Here is a 19,213-nt window from a genome sequence, read left to right as displayed (position 1 = left end):
TCAGACAGAGTACACGGTCAAGCTTATTGTCACCAAGATTTAATATTTGGTTGTTTTGCATGTGACTTTATTTTCTATTACTTTGTTTCATGAGAAACATGGAATTCCTGAAGGCAAATTTATATGGCAACTAGGATTTTCTTTATGATGGCTGAAATAAAAATTTTGGTTCAGAATATTCTTGCAAAGATGCCCATTTAAAATTATTTGCAAATATTTATATAATTTTATTCATATTTTAATGTGCTATTTGTTCTTTTTGATTGTTAAAGGTGTTAAAAAATTGAAAGATGTGGAATACCTGGGGACAGTCGCGAGTGTTTGCCTTCACTCAGACTACGCTGCCGCACTTTTCGAAGGCAAAGTTCAGTTACATTTGGTCAGTATAATTTTGATGTCCTGCAGGCCTGCTCTGTTAACTTAGTGATGATGATGATGAACATTCTTATTATTAAGAACTTTGGTCAGAAACCAACCATGTACAGACTGGCTAGAAAGCCAGGTGTGAATAAAGGATTAACAAAAATCTTTACTCTGTTCCCAAGAAACCTGACAGTTTATCAACTGTGCTACTTACAACATTGCTCATGGTAAAAATGACCTTGTTTGTAACTGTATCTAGAAAGTATAAATAAACTATAAAAAATGATGGGAATGCAATACATCTGGGTTTCCTGGAAGGCACTCACTCATACACTTAGGTCATGTTGCTTGTGGCGATCCCTGAAACTATGCCTCTTGAGTTGTTCAAGAGATATTGGCCGTGAAAGATATGGCTTCTAAACCAGGGCATGTTCCACATCTATTTCTTGGCTCTTTGCTTCTGGGAAGCCAAAGGGATTAGTCTCTAGATGGCTTCAGAGCCCGTGAAGACTATTCCCAATAAAGAGGGATGTCTAGTGCTACCCTGCTCACAAGCTGTGGATCCTGTCTGATATCTTTCTGTGTAAACTGGTCTCTGGCAGTCTGGTGAGTCTGGTTTCATGGAGCTAAAGGAAAAGATCCTCGCCTACCCACTAGACATTGCAGACTAGGTTTACTCAAATTAATCTATGAACCACTGTTATCCTTTGTTTTAGATAGAAAATGAACTCTTGGATACTCAAGAAGAACGTGAGACTCGACTGTTCCCAGCAGTGGATGATAAGTGCCGTATTTTATGTCACGCCTTAACTAGTGATTTCCTCGTCTACGGCACAGATGTACGTACTGTCCTCTTTACTCTACAATGGAGGGCAATTTCTAATTTTTACTTTGTAACAACATTTCTCACATATGTATATAAATGTGTATCACATAGTATATGAAAACATAACTATTACAAATAAATATGTGTAGCGCACATAGGTGGCATGATTTGCTAGTATTGAGTGCTTTTGTGTTTATAAGCAATTTTGAGACCATAATAAAAAGGGCAAACATTGGAGTCTAGAAAATCTGGGTTTAAATATCAGGTCTTTTACTTGCTCGTTGCTGCATAATCTCTCCGAGCCTCATTTTCCTTGTGTAGATGCTTTAATGACTTAATCTGATGATGAATATAAGACACCTCATTCAACTTCAGATCTAGATTCAGTAGGCATTTAATAAGTATTAAAGTTAATAGAATATTGAGAATCCCACTCCTTCAGTCTGGTGGTCCTTGACCCACCAATACCCTAACCCTCTAAATATTACGTGAGCCGCATGGACATAAAGCATAGTTACAGTAATAGTATCTGATATTTGTAACAAGTTCTCAAAGATTTTCTAAAAGCTCATCCTACCTTTTATGTCGTTCAGTCTCTAAATTCAGTCAAGTTGGTAGGAAAGCTATCATTTTCCACGTTATAAAAACAACTTTCACCATTTTAAACATTCCATTTTCTCCCATTAAATGGTTTTTTAAAAAAGAGTATGTTTAAAACATGCTTCTTGCCATAAGAGAGGATTTATAAGTTGAAGTTTGACCTGAAATAATCCGTCTTTGTGCTAATTTACACCAGTAGGGGAAGTCTGGGGTATCAGGTGAAGTAGTGAGGGATATGGTCGATAATATTAAATACATTTGTGTGACACCTGACATTATAAAGCCTGATCTCACTTATCTCATTAACTCCATAAAACGAGCAGGGAAGTTTTAGAGATAAGCACACTGAAGATTGAGAGGATAGTAAGTTTGTGGCACAGGTGGAACTTGAACAAGCAAGATTTCCTGATGGGAAATCTGCTTTTTCCACTACGCCACATGGCATTTTGAAGTAAGAACACAAAGTGTAGTAGTCTATCAATAAAGCAGTGTTTATCTGTCTCATTCATTTTTTAAAATTGAAATATAATTGGCATAGCATTATGTTAGTTTCAGGTGCACAGCATCATGATTTGATATTTGTACGTATTACGAAATGATCACCACAGTAAGTCTAGTTAACATCCGTCACCACACAGAGTGACAAAAATTTTGTTTCATATGCTGTATCTCATTCTTACGTGCTTCTGAAAATACTGGGGGTTTTAGCAGCTTTATTGAAGTATAATTGATATACAATAAACTACACAATTTAAAGTTTACAATTTGATAAGTTTTGACATAGGTATACACCTGTGAAATACCATCAACTCAGTCAAAATAGTGAACATATTTGTCACCTCCCAAAGTTTTCTCATGCCCTTTTACCATCCCTCCTTCCTGTGCCCCCACACTGAGGGGTTTCTGTCACTGTTAATTCTAGAGTTTTATGTAAATGGAATCGTATATTAGGCACCCCTTTGTGTCTGGCTTTCGTGTAATTATTTTGAGATTCATCCGTGTTGTGGTGGTGTGTGTCAGCAGTTCAGTCTTTTTTCTTGCTGAATAATATTACATAGTCTAGTCTTCATATATCATAATTTGCTCCTCCATGAATCGATAGATGGACATTGGAGTTCTTTCCAGTTTGGGATATTTACAAATAAAGCTGCTATAATTATTTGTGTTTAAGCTTTTGTGTGGCCATATGCTTTCTTCTATCTTAGATAAGAATACCTAGAAGTGGAATGACTACATGATATGGCATGTGTATGTTTAACCTTTTGAGAAATTGACAACCTGCTCTCTCACTTGGTCGTACCGTTTTACATTCCTGTCAACACTGTATAAGGGTTCCAGTTCCTCTATATCCTCACAAACGGCTACTCTAATGAGTGTGTAGTGATATCTCATTGTGATTTTAATTTGCATTTCACTAATGGACTAATGATGTAGAGGCATCTCTGTGCTTATTTGCTATCTGAATATCTTTAGTGAAGTGTTCAGATTTTTTTATTATTTCTTAATTGGTTTATTTTCTTATTATTGAGCTTTGAGAGTTCTTTATATATTCTCCATTATATTAAATAAAAGAAGGCAGTCACAGAAGGCCACATATTGTATGATTCCATTTATATAAAATGTCCAGAATAGGCAAATCTAAAGAGACAGGCTGGGGAGATTGGGGAAAATGGGGATTCATTACTAAATAGGGTTTCTTTTTGAGGTGATGAAATATTATAAATTGCCGAGTGTTGTACAACTATGTGAATATGCTAAAAACCAGGGACTTGTACATTTTAAGTGGGTGACTTATATGGTATGTGAGTTATTCTCAATAGGCTGATATTAAAAAACAAAAATGAAGGAGTCTTAAAACAAAAAAAATAATTAGTTAGACATACCTATATAGGTCTATCTCTGGTTTTTCTTTTCTGTTTCAATGATCTGTGTGTCTGATCCTCCACCAGTACTATGCAGTCTTGATTACTGTAGTTATTAAGAAAAAAAAAGTCTTAAAATTGAATAGACTAATTTTCCCACTTTATTTTTTTTTTCAAAATAGTTTTAGCTGTTCAGGTTCTTTGCCATCCCATATGAATTTTAAAGTAACCTTGTCTGTATCTACAAAAAATCATGTTTAGATTTTTATTGGAATCAAGTTAGACCTGTATATCAGTTGGGGAGAATTAGCATGTTTACTGTGATGCCAATCCATGAACACAGTATACCTCCCCTTTTATTCTGAGCCTCTTTGATTTTTGCATTGGTATTTGTAGTTGTTAGCATACAAGTCCTGTGCATGTTCTGTTAAACTTACACTGAGGTATTTCATTTTTTAAGTGATTATAAGTGGTATCATATTTTAAAATTTTGTTGTCTACATGTTCATTGTTAATCTATAGAAATACAATTGATTGTATCAGGTGGGTTTTTGGTTTCTTTTTATTTTAAACTTAATTTTCTAATTTGTAAATTAATAACAAAAATATTTAAAATAATATGTTTACTCTTAAACAATAACGGTGTTTCTTTAATTCAACTGGAAAATCTGAAAATCAAGCTTTAATATCACTAAGAATATGAGAATTGATAGACTGTTGAATCACATGTACTTCTCATTTATTTTCTTCTGCCTCTACCTTGCAAATATAGTAAACGTTGTTCTTAGACTCTTCCTTCATCAAAAATATGATTTTTTTTTCTCTTTAAAGTAGAAAGTATGTTTAACTTAAATTGCTGAAAGTCATTGTTTTCTTGACAACCTGTGTTTCTCTGACTGGACTTTTTCTTAGACTGGCGTCATTCAGTATTTCTACATTGAAGACTGGCAATTCGTTGATGATTATCGACATCCTGTTGGTGTGAAAAAGATTTTTCCTGACCCAAATGGGACCAGATTAGTTTTCATTGATGAAAAAAGTGATGGATTTGTCTATTGTCCAGTAAGTCTAGAAAAGTTTGAATGCATGTTTTTAAAAAATGCAACATACGAAGAAAAGTATTTTTAAAATGTTTTATACATAAACTTACTTTCTTGTAAACAGAGCCAATGATTATAGCACTTTGTTATGATGTTTGTGATCTATTTCATGACTATTTACATCGAGAAAACTTTTTTCCATTTTTCTTTCATTTTTCATAGTATCAGCCCCAGAGACTTTTTTTTTTTTAGGGGAATAAAACAGTTATATTCTGTTTCACTTTTAACCTTATTTACTGCAACCAGCCCCAGAGATTTTTTTGGGGAAAAACAGTTACCTTCTGTACCACTCTTAACCTTATTTATTACAATATTACAGTGTATCATCACGTACATGGCTTTTCTCTCCAGGTATGCAGTACGCTTCAGAGGGCTGGGATGACACCCTGTCCCTTTCCCCCACCTCGATTGCTTTTCTTCTTCCCTTAAAGATCCTGAATATAAAGAAAGTGTATTTTTGTATTAGAGGATTAAAAACAGATAGACCCATTTTAGTTACTCTTAATTTTACACATCTTTAACATTTTGAAAACAGATTTAGAAAATGTGTTTTTACATCATTTACTATACTTGGAGTTTTATTTATTTCTGGTATCCAGTGAATGATTTGGTATGTTCTTGGTCACAGTTCACAGGACCTACAGCTGCTCTTGGCCGCCCTGAGCCGCTGGTCCCCAAGTGTCTGTGCTTCACCTTAGAGAAGACACATTTCCATGAAGACAGCTTTTGCCTTGTTATGCACCTCCCTAGATACTAAGACTTCCTTCCTTTCTTTCCCTCTCTCTCTCTCCCTCCCTTCCTTTCTTTTTTCCTTCCTCTTCCCTTCGTTTTTCCTTTTCTTTCTTTCTTTGACAGATGTAACAGGTTTCCACAGGAGTGACTTGATTATTTATGCAAACTTTTTAATGTGCTAGCTCTTACTCAACTCAATGCCTCTCTCCCAGTCACCCCACCAATGAGGAAAAATGATATAAACGTAAAGATAACCTTGAGCTCACTCTCGTGCAGCTGTCCTTCCTGTAACAGGGTGTGAGGGGGCAGAGCTGCCTTGTTTCCCCAGTGGGGTCACCGCAGGTGGAAACCGCTGCTTAGGTTACACAGAAGGGCTGGAGGTCAATCAGTATCTGACGGGAGTTAGTCAGCACTGCAGTCTGACTGCTAGAGAAAGGGCAAAGGGTAAGGCCTGCCTAAGCAACTTGTTACATCTTTCTTTTTCTTTTTCCTTGATAATTTCTGTTAAAGAGGCTAGTGTGAGCTCCGCCCAAGTATATCATCAGGAACAGGTAGCGAATGTTAGTTAAAGCCCTGCCCTCTTTACCCCCTGAGACCCCTCAACGTCCAGAATTATCTCACTTGTTGCTGCTCGTCCCCACCCCCTTTTCCAGACCTAACCTGCAACTCAGGTATTAAGAAAAAAACACACTGGTAAAACAAAGTCCACACAGGGAAGGACTCCATGAGAGTGTAGGCTCTCCCTCACCCAACCTGTAGATAGATGGTTGTTTGTTTTTATTCAAATTAAGATTTTATTGGTAGGTTAGACTCTTATGTGGTTGGGCAAGATATCACAGGGGAGCCTTTTCTATGAGTGAGACCAGCTTGGAAGGGAGGAGAAAGATGGGCTGTGGTGCAGACCTTTCCCCGTGGCCTCGGGCACAGCAGGAAGTCGCGCCAAGGCCCTTGGACTCCTGACCAGAGCGCTGTACGCTTCGTGACTTGAACACCCGCCCTGTCATCCTGTGCTAGTATTGCAGCCTAATTTTCTACACCAAATAATTTGAGAGAAGCATTGCTCCTGTGATGTACATATATGCAAATATATAACTATTCAGACTACAACTATTATTTAAAATTCTTAAATTTGACATTTACTTTCACATATATATTTATTCAACCTACTATTCCTCACTGTGTGGATAGTAAGGAAGTGACTCGTGTTGTACATTACAACTGGGAGAGGTGACTTTTTTTCTTACACATGCCCTAATAAAACAGTCTGTATACCCGTCACTCCTTATATGCCCATGAAGGATGAACTGAGATATATTCTATAAAGCTTATAAACATGTTGCCCTTGAGAGAGGCAGTAGAGTGCGGTAGTTAAACACAGACCTTAATTTAAGATTAATAATAATAACAACTAATATTTCTGTACTGAGTACTCTTTACATATAGCAGGGATTTCTTTCAATCCTTATAGCAATCCCTAGAGAAAAATACTCGTATTATTGCCATTTTATAGGTGAAGAAACTAAGGCATAGAAAAGATGATAACCTGTCCAAGATCACATAGCCAACCAATGACATCATTGGTATGAGCCCAGAGTGGCTTCCTCCCGAGCTCTCACTTTGATTGGCATCCCAGTTTTCCCATCTATAAAATGAACTCAGTTCTAGTACCTACTTTGTAGGTTGTTGTATAAAAATCAAATGGATGATGCACATAAAGCTGTTAGTACACAGAATAAGCACTCAACAAATGGTTACCCTTAAAAAAAACAATTCTACCACCAGCCCACTGGCACTGGTGTGCGGTCCTTACAAACTGAAAGTCAGTCTAAACTCGTGCTTAGAATCAAACACGGGAGCCACACTGCCTGACTGCAAATCCTGGCTCTTCAGCTTACTAGCTGTGTGACTTAGGGGAAATTTCTCTGTGCCTCAGTTTCTTCATCATGAGCATAACAATATAGTGTCTGTCTTACAGACTGTGAGGTTAGAATCAAAGGTTACCTATATAAGTAATTGGTACAATTCCTGGTAAGCAGCACTATCCAATGGAAATATAATTTGAACCACTACATAATTTTTAATTGTCCACCAGCTACATTTTTTTAAAGTTAAAAAGAAACAGGTAAAATTAATTTTAATAATACATTTAATTCAATATTATCATTTCAGTATGTAATCAATATAAAAAATTATCAATGAGACTTTTACACTTTTTTTTGATACTAGGTGCGATCCAATGTGTCATTTACACCTGCACACATCTCAATTCGGACTGGACACCTCTCAATGCTCAGTAGCCCAGTAGCCACCTGTGGATTTCAAACAGTGCCTACTGCACCGGACAGCACCACTCTGTAGTATTAGTTATCATTTGCAGGAATTTTACATTTTATTCCTAATTTTAGAGGAAGCTAGATTAAGGAGGAAGCAGGCATTTCTCATCTCCACATTCAGCATATTTATTAGCCTACCTGCCTGAGTTCACAGGAATAGGTGGATTGATTTTTTTTTTAATAGCTTATATTATTATAGCAGTACATTTTATATCAGAGTACTTTGTAGAGAAATTTTTTTAAATAAGACAAAGCCAGGGGAATTGATTTAAATTTGAAATCATATATGAGTTAATTTCTGTTTCTTCTCTAGTTGGAGCATTTCTATGCCCAGTACTGAAAAATTTCTAAACACAGGTATTCATAGTTTAATTTTATGACATATTAAGCAGCTTCAGCCTTTTTTTTCCCCTTAACCTGAAGCTTTGTGTCCAGACTTGTAGTTTTTCCTGCAAATTCACCAAATTTTAGATGAAACCCTTGATGTTCCATAGAACTCTTTTTTCAAGCCAGACCTAGTATAAGAACGGGAAAAGAAATTTTCCTTCCTGTTATGGTTGAGTGTTGTCGGGTTGAATATGGGTCGCCAGCTAAGGCTACAAATAGGCTCCTACCATGACAAATGATAATGATTTATGTACAGACTTGGGGCAAATCTTTAAATCCTATTTTATAGGTTAATGATGCTACATATGAGATTCCAGATTTTTCACCAGCCATTAAAGGTGTTCTTTGGGAAAACTGGCCATTCGATAAAGGTGTATTTATTGCTTATGATGATGATAAGGTATACACTTACGTCTTTCACAAGGACACTATACAAGGTACTTAATCACTTCTTTTGTACATTTGTTGATAAATAAATTTCCATTGCAATGAAATTAAAACATCCCTTTCTGTTGTTTGTGTTGAGGATTACCTTTCAGCATTAAAATACCTTTCTTTGTAATATAGGATCCAAGGTCATTTTCGCTGGTGGCACGAAAGTTCCCTTCTCTCATAAGCCTCTGCTGTTATATAACGGAGAGCTGACCTGCCAGACACAGAGTGGGAAAGTTAACAACATCTACCTTGGCACTCACAGCTTTCTCGACAGTTTGAAAGATGTGGGGCCTAATGAACTGAGGCAAATGCTGACACAGACTTTATTGCTGAAAAGGTAGGGTTTTAAATGCTTCTCATGCAGCTCATTTGCTTCTGTGATTTTAAAGGTCAACCCCTATTAAAATAGATGGAGATAATAGTATTTACCTCATTTACTTCGCAAGATTATTGCGAGGCTGAGATAAGATAATGAATATGAGAACATGCATGAATTCTAAAGAAAGTCATAGTGTAGTATCGGGACTTTAGTCCGAGAAAAACCCTTCAGAACCAAAAGGTTTCTAATCGCCCAGATGGTGCAGTTATTGTGAAATTCTAATAAAAACAGTTATTTCAGCAATATCTTCATTTCATTATAATAAAGTTTGATGTTGCCTTGCTTGAGATGTCTTCTTCCTGCTTTTTTTCTCTTACATCTTAGGGCCACTATGAATTTCTTTGTGATTGTCATTCTTCTGACCATCTCTTAAAGGTTGCCATTCCTCAGGGAGGGTCCCATGAGCTTCCTTCTTTTCTCACTTGAATTATTTTTCCTGCATGAATCTCCTCTGCTTGCATGACTTCAATACCATCTGTACAAGGCTGATTCCGAAATGTGCATCTTCAACTTAAACCTGCGTTTACCACTTCATACTAGTCATATGTAGCTCCTCATACTTGCCCTGTTTAAGACAACTGGTTGTCTTCCCCAACCCCCTTTTCTCTACCATTCTAATCATACATGCACATGTCCTAACACACATATCTACACACACACACACACACACACACAGATCCTTTTCTCCCTCCATGTTCCCCAGTCTTAACTCAGTCCCTCACTCGGAATAATGTCCTGTGTTATAATGTCACTACTTTCTGACTGCTCTCTCGGCTGATAGCCTCCTTACAGTCTCACCTATTCTTCACACACTTGGAAATGGGAGCCTGACCTTCTCATTTCTGGGCTGAAGATCTTTCAGTGACTTCCCATTGCCTTTAGGAAGAAATCCCTACCCCTTGGGGACCTCGGCATGACATACGAGGCTCTTGATGGTTTAATGCCAGCCTCAGCCTTCCACACTCCTCTTCTTCCTCCCTCTTACACGGGCGCTTGAATCCAGTATTTTTCATTCTTTGCCTTGACACATGCTCTCTCTTCCTGGAATGCTCTTCCCTCTCTATATGTAGTAACTCTTCATTCCTCACTATTCACTGGGACCCTCTCCTACTCCAGGAAGCCTTCCCTGAAGCCCCCCAACCACTGGCAGTCTGATGTGTTGTCTCAGAGCCAGGGTGCAATATACAAGTACATAGTGGTTTAGAGAACTTCATCATTTACCACTGTGTGACTTGGGCTAGTCTTTTAAGGCCTCAGATCCTCACTTTCCTCACCTATAAAGGAGAAATAATAATACTAGTGGGTAGGGTTGTCAGGGTAATCCAGTGAGAGAATTTATACATAGTACTTAGCACAAAGACTCACAAATTGTAAGCACTCAGTTACTTCTATTGTGCTATGTTACAGTCATCTGTTTACTTATCTGTTTCTTCCACCTTCCCCAGTTACAACACCTGAAGGACAGTGTGTTTGATCTTTGTATCTTGGTTCCAAGCACAGTTCCTGGCACATAATAGGTGTTCAATAAATGTGAGTTAGAAGGAAAAATCCAGAGGTGAATAGATGAGTAGGTGTAATATGATGTATTCATTAATGTAAAGGTTCCATAAAAAGTTTAATTGGCATTTATGGTCAGCAAACATTTTCTGTTATGGGCTAAATGGTATGTATTTCATGCTCTAAGGCCGTAGGGTCTCTGTCACAACTACTTAAGTCTGCTGTTGTCGCAGGAGAATTGCTGAGACAATCCATAACGGGCGGGCTGATGAGTAGCTGCGTTCCACTCAAACTATTCTCACTCACAGGCAGCTCACTGGACTTGGCCTGTGGGCCATAGTTTGCTGACCCCTGTTTTAAACTCCCAAATTTATAGGAGTAGAGTACTAATTTTACTAGACTTATGTGAGAACAAAACTAATTTTCATTTGTGTATGAAATAAACCAAAAATAAACAGAATTAGTTGTTAATGGGGGAAGGTGGTTACTCAGAGTAGATTTAGATTAATAAAAGAAATTCAAGAAAAATCATTGGTACAACAAAAGGAAGAAAAGTTTATGTAATTTTTCATAACTTGGAAATGATTACAGACTATGAAATGTTTTATAAAATTTACCTAGGGCATGACATTTAAATGATGTATAATCTGAAAATTGTCTACTAGGGGGCACACAGAGCTTCCTGATAAAACTTACATACTCCAATTCTAGGTTTTCTGATGCATGGGAGATATGCCGGACCCTGAGCGATCATGCTGCCTGGAATGAGTTGGCCCTGGCCTGTCTCCACCACATGGAAGTGGAGTTTGCGATCCGCGTTTATCGGACAATTGGAAATGCCGGCATGGTGATGTCCTTGGAAGAAATAAAGGTAAACAGCATCTGGTGAGAATAATCAGGTTAGGTTTTAAATGGTATTTATTCATACATTGTAAATTTCTGTAGTTAATCTTCCAGAACTCATAAACAAGTTAATTGCTACAACATTACCACTTCTTACTAAGCAAAATCTTAAAAAAAAAAAAAAAAATTAAACCCTTATATTCTCATTACAACTGCTTTTATTTTTAGGGAATAGAGGACTACAATCTTTTGGCAGGACATCTTGCCATGTTCACTAAGGATTTCAACCTGGCTCAGGACCTGTACCTCGCCTCCAGCTGTCCTGTCGCCGCTCTGGAGGTATGGCAGCCCACGAGGCGGGGAGGAAAGAAAGGAAAGGAGGGTCTCCCCTTTCACATGGTTGAAATTTCTCGCACCAGATACCACATGCCTTGCCCCTCCTAGAATTTAGACTCCAGCTTTAAGAACCCCTGAGTACTCATTAACTTCAATTTTTTTTTTCATTCTGCATTCTGTGGAGCCATAAAAGGCATGGTATTGTAACTACCAAATAACTTAAAGTCTAAATGTGTCCAAAGAGAACAGATTCTATAACTTACCAAGATGCATACAAATAAAAACAGCCGCCATTTATTGAGTGCTCACACATGCCAGGTACTTTTCTAAGCACCTGACATATTATAATTCATTTAGCCCTCACAACAATCTTATGAGGTAGTACTTTTTATTTTCTCTCTTTTCCAAATGGGAAAACTGATACGCATTTATCTTTTACTTGTTGTATGAAATTCTCCTCTGCATTCAAAGGTGGGCTACAGACTAATGCATCATCACTGGTTTCCCAGAGGTGAGCATAGCAGCGGAAGGACTAGAACAGAATGAACAACCTAGTTCAGCACAAGGAAGAAGAGAGAAGTGGCTGTGTGGACTTCAGAGCCAGAAATGTCTGCGTTCAAATCCTGGCTCTGCGTAAACTTAGACAAGTTATTTCATCTTCCCGTGCCCTAGGTCTCATCTCTTTAAAGTAGGGATAACACTCTCTAGCCTGCAGGGTTTTTTCAAAGATTTTATTTATATTTAGGAAGAGCAGAAGGGAGGGAGAGAGAGGAGAGAAACATTGGCCTGAGAGAGAAACATCAGTCAGTTGCCTATCGTAAGCACCTGACCAGGGGCCGAACCTGCAACTCAGGCCTGTGCCCTGACCGGGAATCGAATGGGCAACCTCCAATCAACTGAGCCACAAGTCAGGGCTAGCTCACAGGGTTATTGTAAAGATTTTTAAATGAGATTAGATATTTTGGAACTGTGCCTCATCAGTAGAAAAGACAAAAGTGGTAACTGCTGTCATTAACGTTATTCCACCTCAAACCAGCATTTCCACAGCCACGTAGAGGAGGTAGTTTTGAAGACATATTTGCTACTAACTTCACCTTTTTCAAATTGTTCTACAGCAAATTTTTATTTTTTAATTTTTAAGTGAACCAAATTAATTTTGTCTTAAGAAAAGAATTTAGATAATTTTACAATATTATATTATTTGAGGTAGTTAGAGAGACCCTGAAAAATTTTCAGAGCTTGGATTGGTACGCACTGAAGTAGGAATATGGCTGCAAGGAGTGAGGGCAAAGACATCATCTTAGTTCTTCAGCATTTAGCTATGGACACTTGTCATGTGATACAAGATTTGTAAAGCATTTGGGGTGATGGCTTTACAATGGAGAGAGGGGATTGTACCTTGTCGTTCCTTGAACCTCACTCTGAAAGCAGGCGGGTTAGCCAGGGAAAGAAGTCAGAGGCAAAGCCCTACTGCCCTGCTCTGCCACACACTAACAGTGTGACTTTGTGTATAAAACTAAGCCCCTTTTGCCTCGGTTTCTGGATCTCTAAAATGAGCACAAGAATGGTTCATTGCAAAATGCCTAGTTGTGAAAAGTAAATAAGCTAATGCCCTAGAACATTACCTGGCAGAAAATAGCACTTGAAAAATCTTAGCTATTATTAATTCTTTACAAAATGTGAATAAAACCAAGGAATAAACTCTAAGAAATTCTTGATTAGTTTATATTTGGGATTGCGTACAAGATACAAAGGACCCCAGGAGCCAGGGAGAAAGACACATTCACATGTTATTTATATTTGCTGTTATTCATGTTGTGATATAGCTTCAGATTTTCTCTGAAAACAACTTCAATTCCTGTAGTAAAGTATTTCTCAACTTTTTAAATTATCTCCTCACTAAGGAAGAAAATGAACAATTGGTTGATTGAATTAATTTTAATTAATTTTGTTTCAATTAAATTTTTCCTATTGAGAAAAATTAAATACTAAATAAGACTTAGTTGGGTAGAATTGAGTTTGGGTGGGCCACAAACCGTTGTAATAAGAACTAAGATGTTTTTTTTTCTCCCCCTCAAAATCAATTTCTACCCCCTGGAGGTTCAATCACTGCCCACTATAGTAATGTGTTATCTTTGCAAAGATCAAGTTTCATCTTTTAGACAAAAAGTTTTTGTATTACTTTTATTAAAAACTACCGCTATGTGGTAGACTGCAAAATAATTGGCTGGTTTCTTTCTCTTAATAGATGAGAAAGGATTTGCAGCACTGGGACAGTGCTCTGCAGCTGGCGAAGCGCTTAGCCCCAGACCAGATACCATTTATATCAAAAGAATATGCTGTTCAGCTTGAAATCACGTAAGTCCTCATCTTTATATGTTCCAACTGGTATCTAATTGCTGAATTACTGATTACTGAAATAATTACTGTATATCTTCAGTTCTAAAATTCCATTTGTTATAAGGCCCTCCATTGATTTAATAATTCTTTTCAAGTGGAAAGAGATTAATTATGCAAACAAAAATATTTTTCTAACAAATGATGTCTTATCCATGCATTTATCCACTTTCAATTTTAGCATCAAATTCTAAGTGGAGGTCTAAGCCTTTTCTACATTTATAGTCTAAATGTTGTTTTGAATCACATTTGGCCAACAACAGTTATACGTATTATCAGGGTGACATATTGCTTTTCATAACCTATGCTCATGATCTTGACCTCTTTGAATACTTGGAGTATTTATAGTGTAATTTCAAGACATAGTGAAAAATACAACGATGGTCTACAACTTTATTTGCTTAAATTTGTATTTTTTCTGTTTTAAATTGAATTGCATTTGGATAAAATTGAACAGTTAATGTTAAAAATGAAGCCAGAAGCTTTCCACAGGCTAATGTCACTGCCTGAGTAATGATCATTCATGGTTCATGAATAGACTTCACAAAATTTTTCTTCCTTTGGAAAAGACATAATCTATTCTGAGAGATTTAGAATTTTCCAGTGCACTTAATTGCTAATCAGTCTTAATTATCAGTAGTCTTAATTGCCAGTCTATACATTTTTATTTTAATGCTGAATAAATGTGTAATTTTGCAAACACTCAAGACCCACTTTTAATTCACACTGAGCCATAGTTAATATTACTAATGCAAATAACTATAGAGGCAATAAATGAATTATTTATTGGGTTGGCCAAAAAATTTGTTTGTTTGTTTTATAATATAGCTCTAGTATCGCTTAGTTGTCTTTCATTTCATTCGAAAAATTTTGTTAGATTGTATTGTGACAGCTGTCATATCAGCGTGCATTTTTTAAAAAAAACATCAAAATTGATTAATGTTCGTGTAGCCATTTTAATATTGAAGATGGAAGAAAATGCTCAACAGTTTCAGCAATTATGCTTTGTTCAAGAAAGGTCAAAATGCAACTGAAATGCAAAAAACGATTTGTGCAGTGTATGGAGAAGGTGCTGTTACTGATCGAACATGTGAGAAGTGGTTTGTGAAGTTTCGTGCTGGAGATTTCTCATTGGTCGCTGCTCCACAGTCAAGTAGACCAGTTGAAGTTGCTAGCAATCAAATTGAGACATTGAGAACAATCAACACATAACAAAAACAACAACAATCTGATTGAAAAATGGGCAGAGAACACAAAAAGACATATCTCCAAAGAAGACATACAAATAGCCAACATACATATGAAAAGATGTTCAATATCACTAATCATCATGGAAATGCAAATCAAAACCACAGTGAGAACCACCTCACACCAGTCAGAATGGCTGTCATCAAAAAGTCAACAAATAACATATGTTGGTGAGGATGTGGAGAAAAGGGAAACCTCATGCACTTACTCGGTTTTTGTTAAAACAATTCTTTTGGTAAAACATATCCTCTCAATTTTGTCCAGTATCAAAATATATAGCATCAACAGGATAAAGTCATCTCTTAATTAAATATAAGAAAACAAGAGGAAATGTTTAATTTTATAACATAAATAAAATCCAAAATTACCTTTAAAGAGTAAGTTAATACTACTCAAATTATTAGTAGTTAGTCTGCCACCATTTGCTTGCTGGGAAATTGATGAGATGTTGTAGCATTGCTAGAGCTGGTAGAACCACAGGAGGGCTCTAAGAAAAGGAGGGGAGACTGTGGAAAACTAGAAACAAAGACAGTAGTCAGAAAAATTTGAGCTGCTTACCCATACATGACCAATAACTTTTAAATACTCAAGTCATTGATATTTGGTAGCAGATCAAATGGCTGGTCATAACCTAATTACGATGATAATCCTAAATTACATAAACAAGTAAGAAATTTGACCTGGCAAGTTTATTAACAGAAAGCGTTCCAACGGTGCCTATTTCTGGGAGGGCCTAGCACTTCTAGGAATGATCTCATCACCAATAACAGGATCAGGACTTTTGTGCCCCAATTCAGTATATAGTTCATAAAAGACATTCAAATGTTTAACTGAGCCAAAACTTACAACCTCAACTGTCATAAAACTTAACTACTTAGGTAGGTATGGTCTGCCTGTGTAAGGAGGGAACCACAACGTAGAGTGGTTGACAGGAAGTGTCCCATGGTACAGGCAGTGAGTGGTAGGGAAAATCAAAGAGAAAAAAGAAAAATGTTATTGAGAGGGCTTCAGTGAGATAAAGTTGGATTTAAGCAAAGCCTTTGTGTATCCCATTCAAAAAGGTAGGAGGAACCTTGTGAAAACATGGAAGAAATAGCACTGAAGCCAGACTATGTGGGCTACATTGAGGCAGTGCAGCTGGTTGTAAGGATCCGTGCCTGAGAAGAGTAGGAGTTCTTATTGGAGAGAAAGTTTGGGGTCAGGATGGATGTCTGTGAAGGTCCAGCTAGAGAGTTTGGTATGAGAAGCCAGTGGAGACTTTGAACCAAGAGAGTGATACAGTAATAAAAAGTTCACGTGGCAACAGTTGGGGACAGGATAAATTGGGTCAGGGACAGAACAAGTGAAGGTTTGAGTGAGAGCTACAGGCTTTCATTAGAAATTACGTGATTACCTCCCATCGTCCTTCTACCATGGCAGGAGCAGTTGTGAATGATAACCAGGGAGCCCAAAACAAGACAGAAGAATCTCTTTCTCAGCTGTACTTGATTTAAGCCCTTAGGCCAGTTATAAGGAAATCTATTGGCCAGTATTTGAGCCTTGTTATTACAGATAATTAACACTTTATGCTGAAACACTCTGTATCAAAACTAATAGTCTATGACCACATAGCTATTTTACATGGATGCTACCTCTATTACTATTTTAAAGCACCTAAAAGTGAATTTAGAACCATAGTATCTGAAAAATTAATATTTTCATTCAGTGTTCCAACAAATAGATGAGAGCACATTTGTGCAGGAAACGAAATGAGATTACTAACTCTTAAGCCACTACCCACTCTACTACCAGCCTTGACCAAAAGCAGGTGTCTGCATTGTATTTAATAAATTCTCTAAGCTAAACTTTCTAGCTGGTTGTCCTGACAACATGTACATTAACAGTGTGGAGACTTAGTGTATTGGGTGTTTTGAGAAAAGTTGCTAATTACAAACAGATGCTTTGATTTAAGTGACTTAGAGGTCACTCCTGGAATATTATAAGTAGATGATGGCATTAAAATAGATTATTTGTTCAAGAAGATATAACAGTGATCAGAACAACTGACTCAGATAGAGAATAACTGAGAATTCTCTTATAATTGAAGTCTGATGTGTTTTTAAAATCCTCTCCTTGGTACAAAGCAAACTTTCTTAGTACTTTATATTAGTTACTCTTTCCTAAATGCTAATGTTTTATTTCTCTTAGGTCAAATGATTGGATTCTTACTATGTTCAAAGTAGTCCTTCTTTGAAAATTATTCTTCCTACACTTATTTTCTCTATTAATTGCCTACTATCTAGGGTACCTTTTTTTAATGAAAATAAATGTGAGATTTAAGAGTTGTTCCTTATCCATAATGAGTTTATCTTCCTTCACTTAGCACCCCACACTTCTCTGTCACTGTCATAGAGTTTGTTCATGAGGTTTGTTTCCACTACTAGGGAGTTGAATAGATTGTATTGATTATTCATTTACTCTGCTAAAAAAGCAGTGGAATGGATTTAGACTTTTCAGTTACGCACAGAGAAGGGAGCCAGTAAGTGGGAAGTTACTGTTTCCTCTGGAGTAAGCAGATCTCAGGCCTGCAGTTACTCTCTCTGAGATAATACTTCTCTTACAGGGCCTCTCAAGATATTACTTTATGTTTTCTCCACATTGCTCACAAAGTTGCTTTTAAATACTCGGCATTTCCTCACATCTATGTTGTACATCATTGTGCCCAAAACTGTGCTTCATGTAGAACAATTCCTGAGCTATTAAAACACCTTTTTCACAATATATATAAATATTGAATTATATTGTACACCTGCAATTAATATAATGTTATGTGTGAATTGTGTATCAATTAATAAAAGAGAAAAAATCACCTTTAAAGAAAAGTGAATCGTCGGCAGCCGTCCGTCTCGAGAGACGATGGTGTAGCTTCTTAAGAGTCTATCTGCACCACCGAGAATGGCTGTGCAATCCGACTCGGGAGTGACACGGTATCTGTCTCCTCCCGTGTTGAATCGACATCTTACGATGACGCTGGAGTGTCCTCTCCAGTGAAGCTGAAGCTACAGAGCCTGGGCAGGGTGATATGGAGGGTCTGCTGTTGCCCATGCAGCAGACCCCCCCTCTCTTCGCAGCTGAAGGGTCCAAGGGAAAGACGGAGTCAATACAGCTTGGCTTCAGGTGCGCCGCAGGAGTTGCCGGTGTTGACTACAACGTCAAACCGCCTTAGGGACTCCGGCTCCGAATTTTCTGTCGGGGTTTACTCCCTTAGCCTTTCCCCTGAAGAGGTATGCCGCAAGGCAGCGGAGGTTTTTTGGAGTCAGAGTTTTCCTTCTCTGATGTGCCCTGACTGGAAGATCGAACCAGCGACACTTAGCTCGCAGGCCGACGCTCAATCCACTGAGCCAAACCAGCCAGGGCTAAGAAAAGTGAATAACACATAATTATGTGATGTGCCCATGTGATATGGGGTGTCTGTGACAGTTTGACATCAGGAGTGGGGTTTGGGAGAAGGGACCGGGCCGGCAGTAAGCCTGGGGCAGCAGCTCTGCCAGCAAGCGTGGGCCGTTTCAGTGTTTCACCAACTTGTCTAGTGTTATCAACATTTTTACCTACAACTCCAACATGTATGTCTTCTTGTTTCTTCTAGGTTGCTCCACTGTGCCTAGGAAGAGCTGGGGCTTGCGTTGTGACTGTAAAATTATAATTTAGTGCTTTGGTTTCTAAATGAAGATATCCTCTTCTTTTATGAATTTAGAACCTTTATCCTACTATCGATGGGTACATTTTTAGTAAATTTACAGTGCCACATTCCTGGGCACAAAGTGCCTGCTCTGAAAGTGAAGATTTTAAAACAAAGGAGGATGAACCAGGATTACATACTTTCATGTCTTAGTGAA

The 19,213-nt window shown here is 37.5% G+C and overlaps 1 protein-coding gene across 1 annotated transcript in view; it reads left to right on the top strand.

Annotated features, from left to right (window-relative positions):
* LOC150020232 (WD repeat-containing protein 19-like) overlaps nt 1-14,055 on the top strand; it is a 41,084-nt gene extending 27,029 nt beyond the window's left edge. Inside the window, exons 13-20 of the mRNA XM_090267394.1 lie at nt 273-379; nt 1,080-1,202; nt 4,564-4,713; nt 8,493-8,640; nt 8,771-8,975; nt 11,226-11,385; nt 11,586-11,696; nt 13,942-14,055. Of these exons, the coding sequence (XP_090123520.1) occupies nt 273-379; nt 1,080-1,202; nt 4,564-4,713; nt 8,493-8,640; nt 8,771-8,975; nt 11,226-11,385; nt 11,586-11,696; nt 13,942-14,055 (1,118 nt within the window). The remainder of the gene's footprint in view (nt 1-272; nt 380-1,079; nt 1,203-4,563; nt 4,714-8,492; nt 8,641-8,770; nt 8,976-11,225; nt 11,386-11,585; nt 11,697-13,941) is intronic.
* The last annotated feature ends 5,158 nt before the right edge of the window (nt 14,056-19,213 follow it).

The sequence above is a fragment of the Furipterus horrens genome, unplaced genomic scaffold (genome assembly GCF_987537825.1).
Source record: "Furipterus horrens unplaced genomic scaffold, mFurHor1.1.pri manual_scaffold_2, whole genome shotgun sequence".
NCBI lineage: Eukaryota > Metazoa > Chordata > Mammalia > Chiroptera > Furipteridae > Furipterus > Furipterus horrens.
Note: the sequence above shows the minus strand (reverse complement) of the source record. Positions and strands in the feature narration are given on the sequence as shown.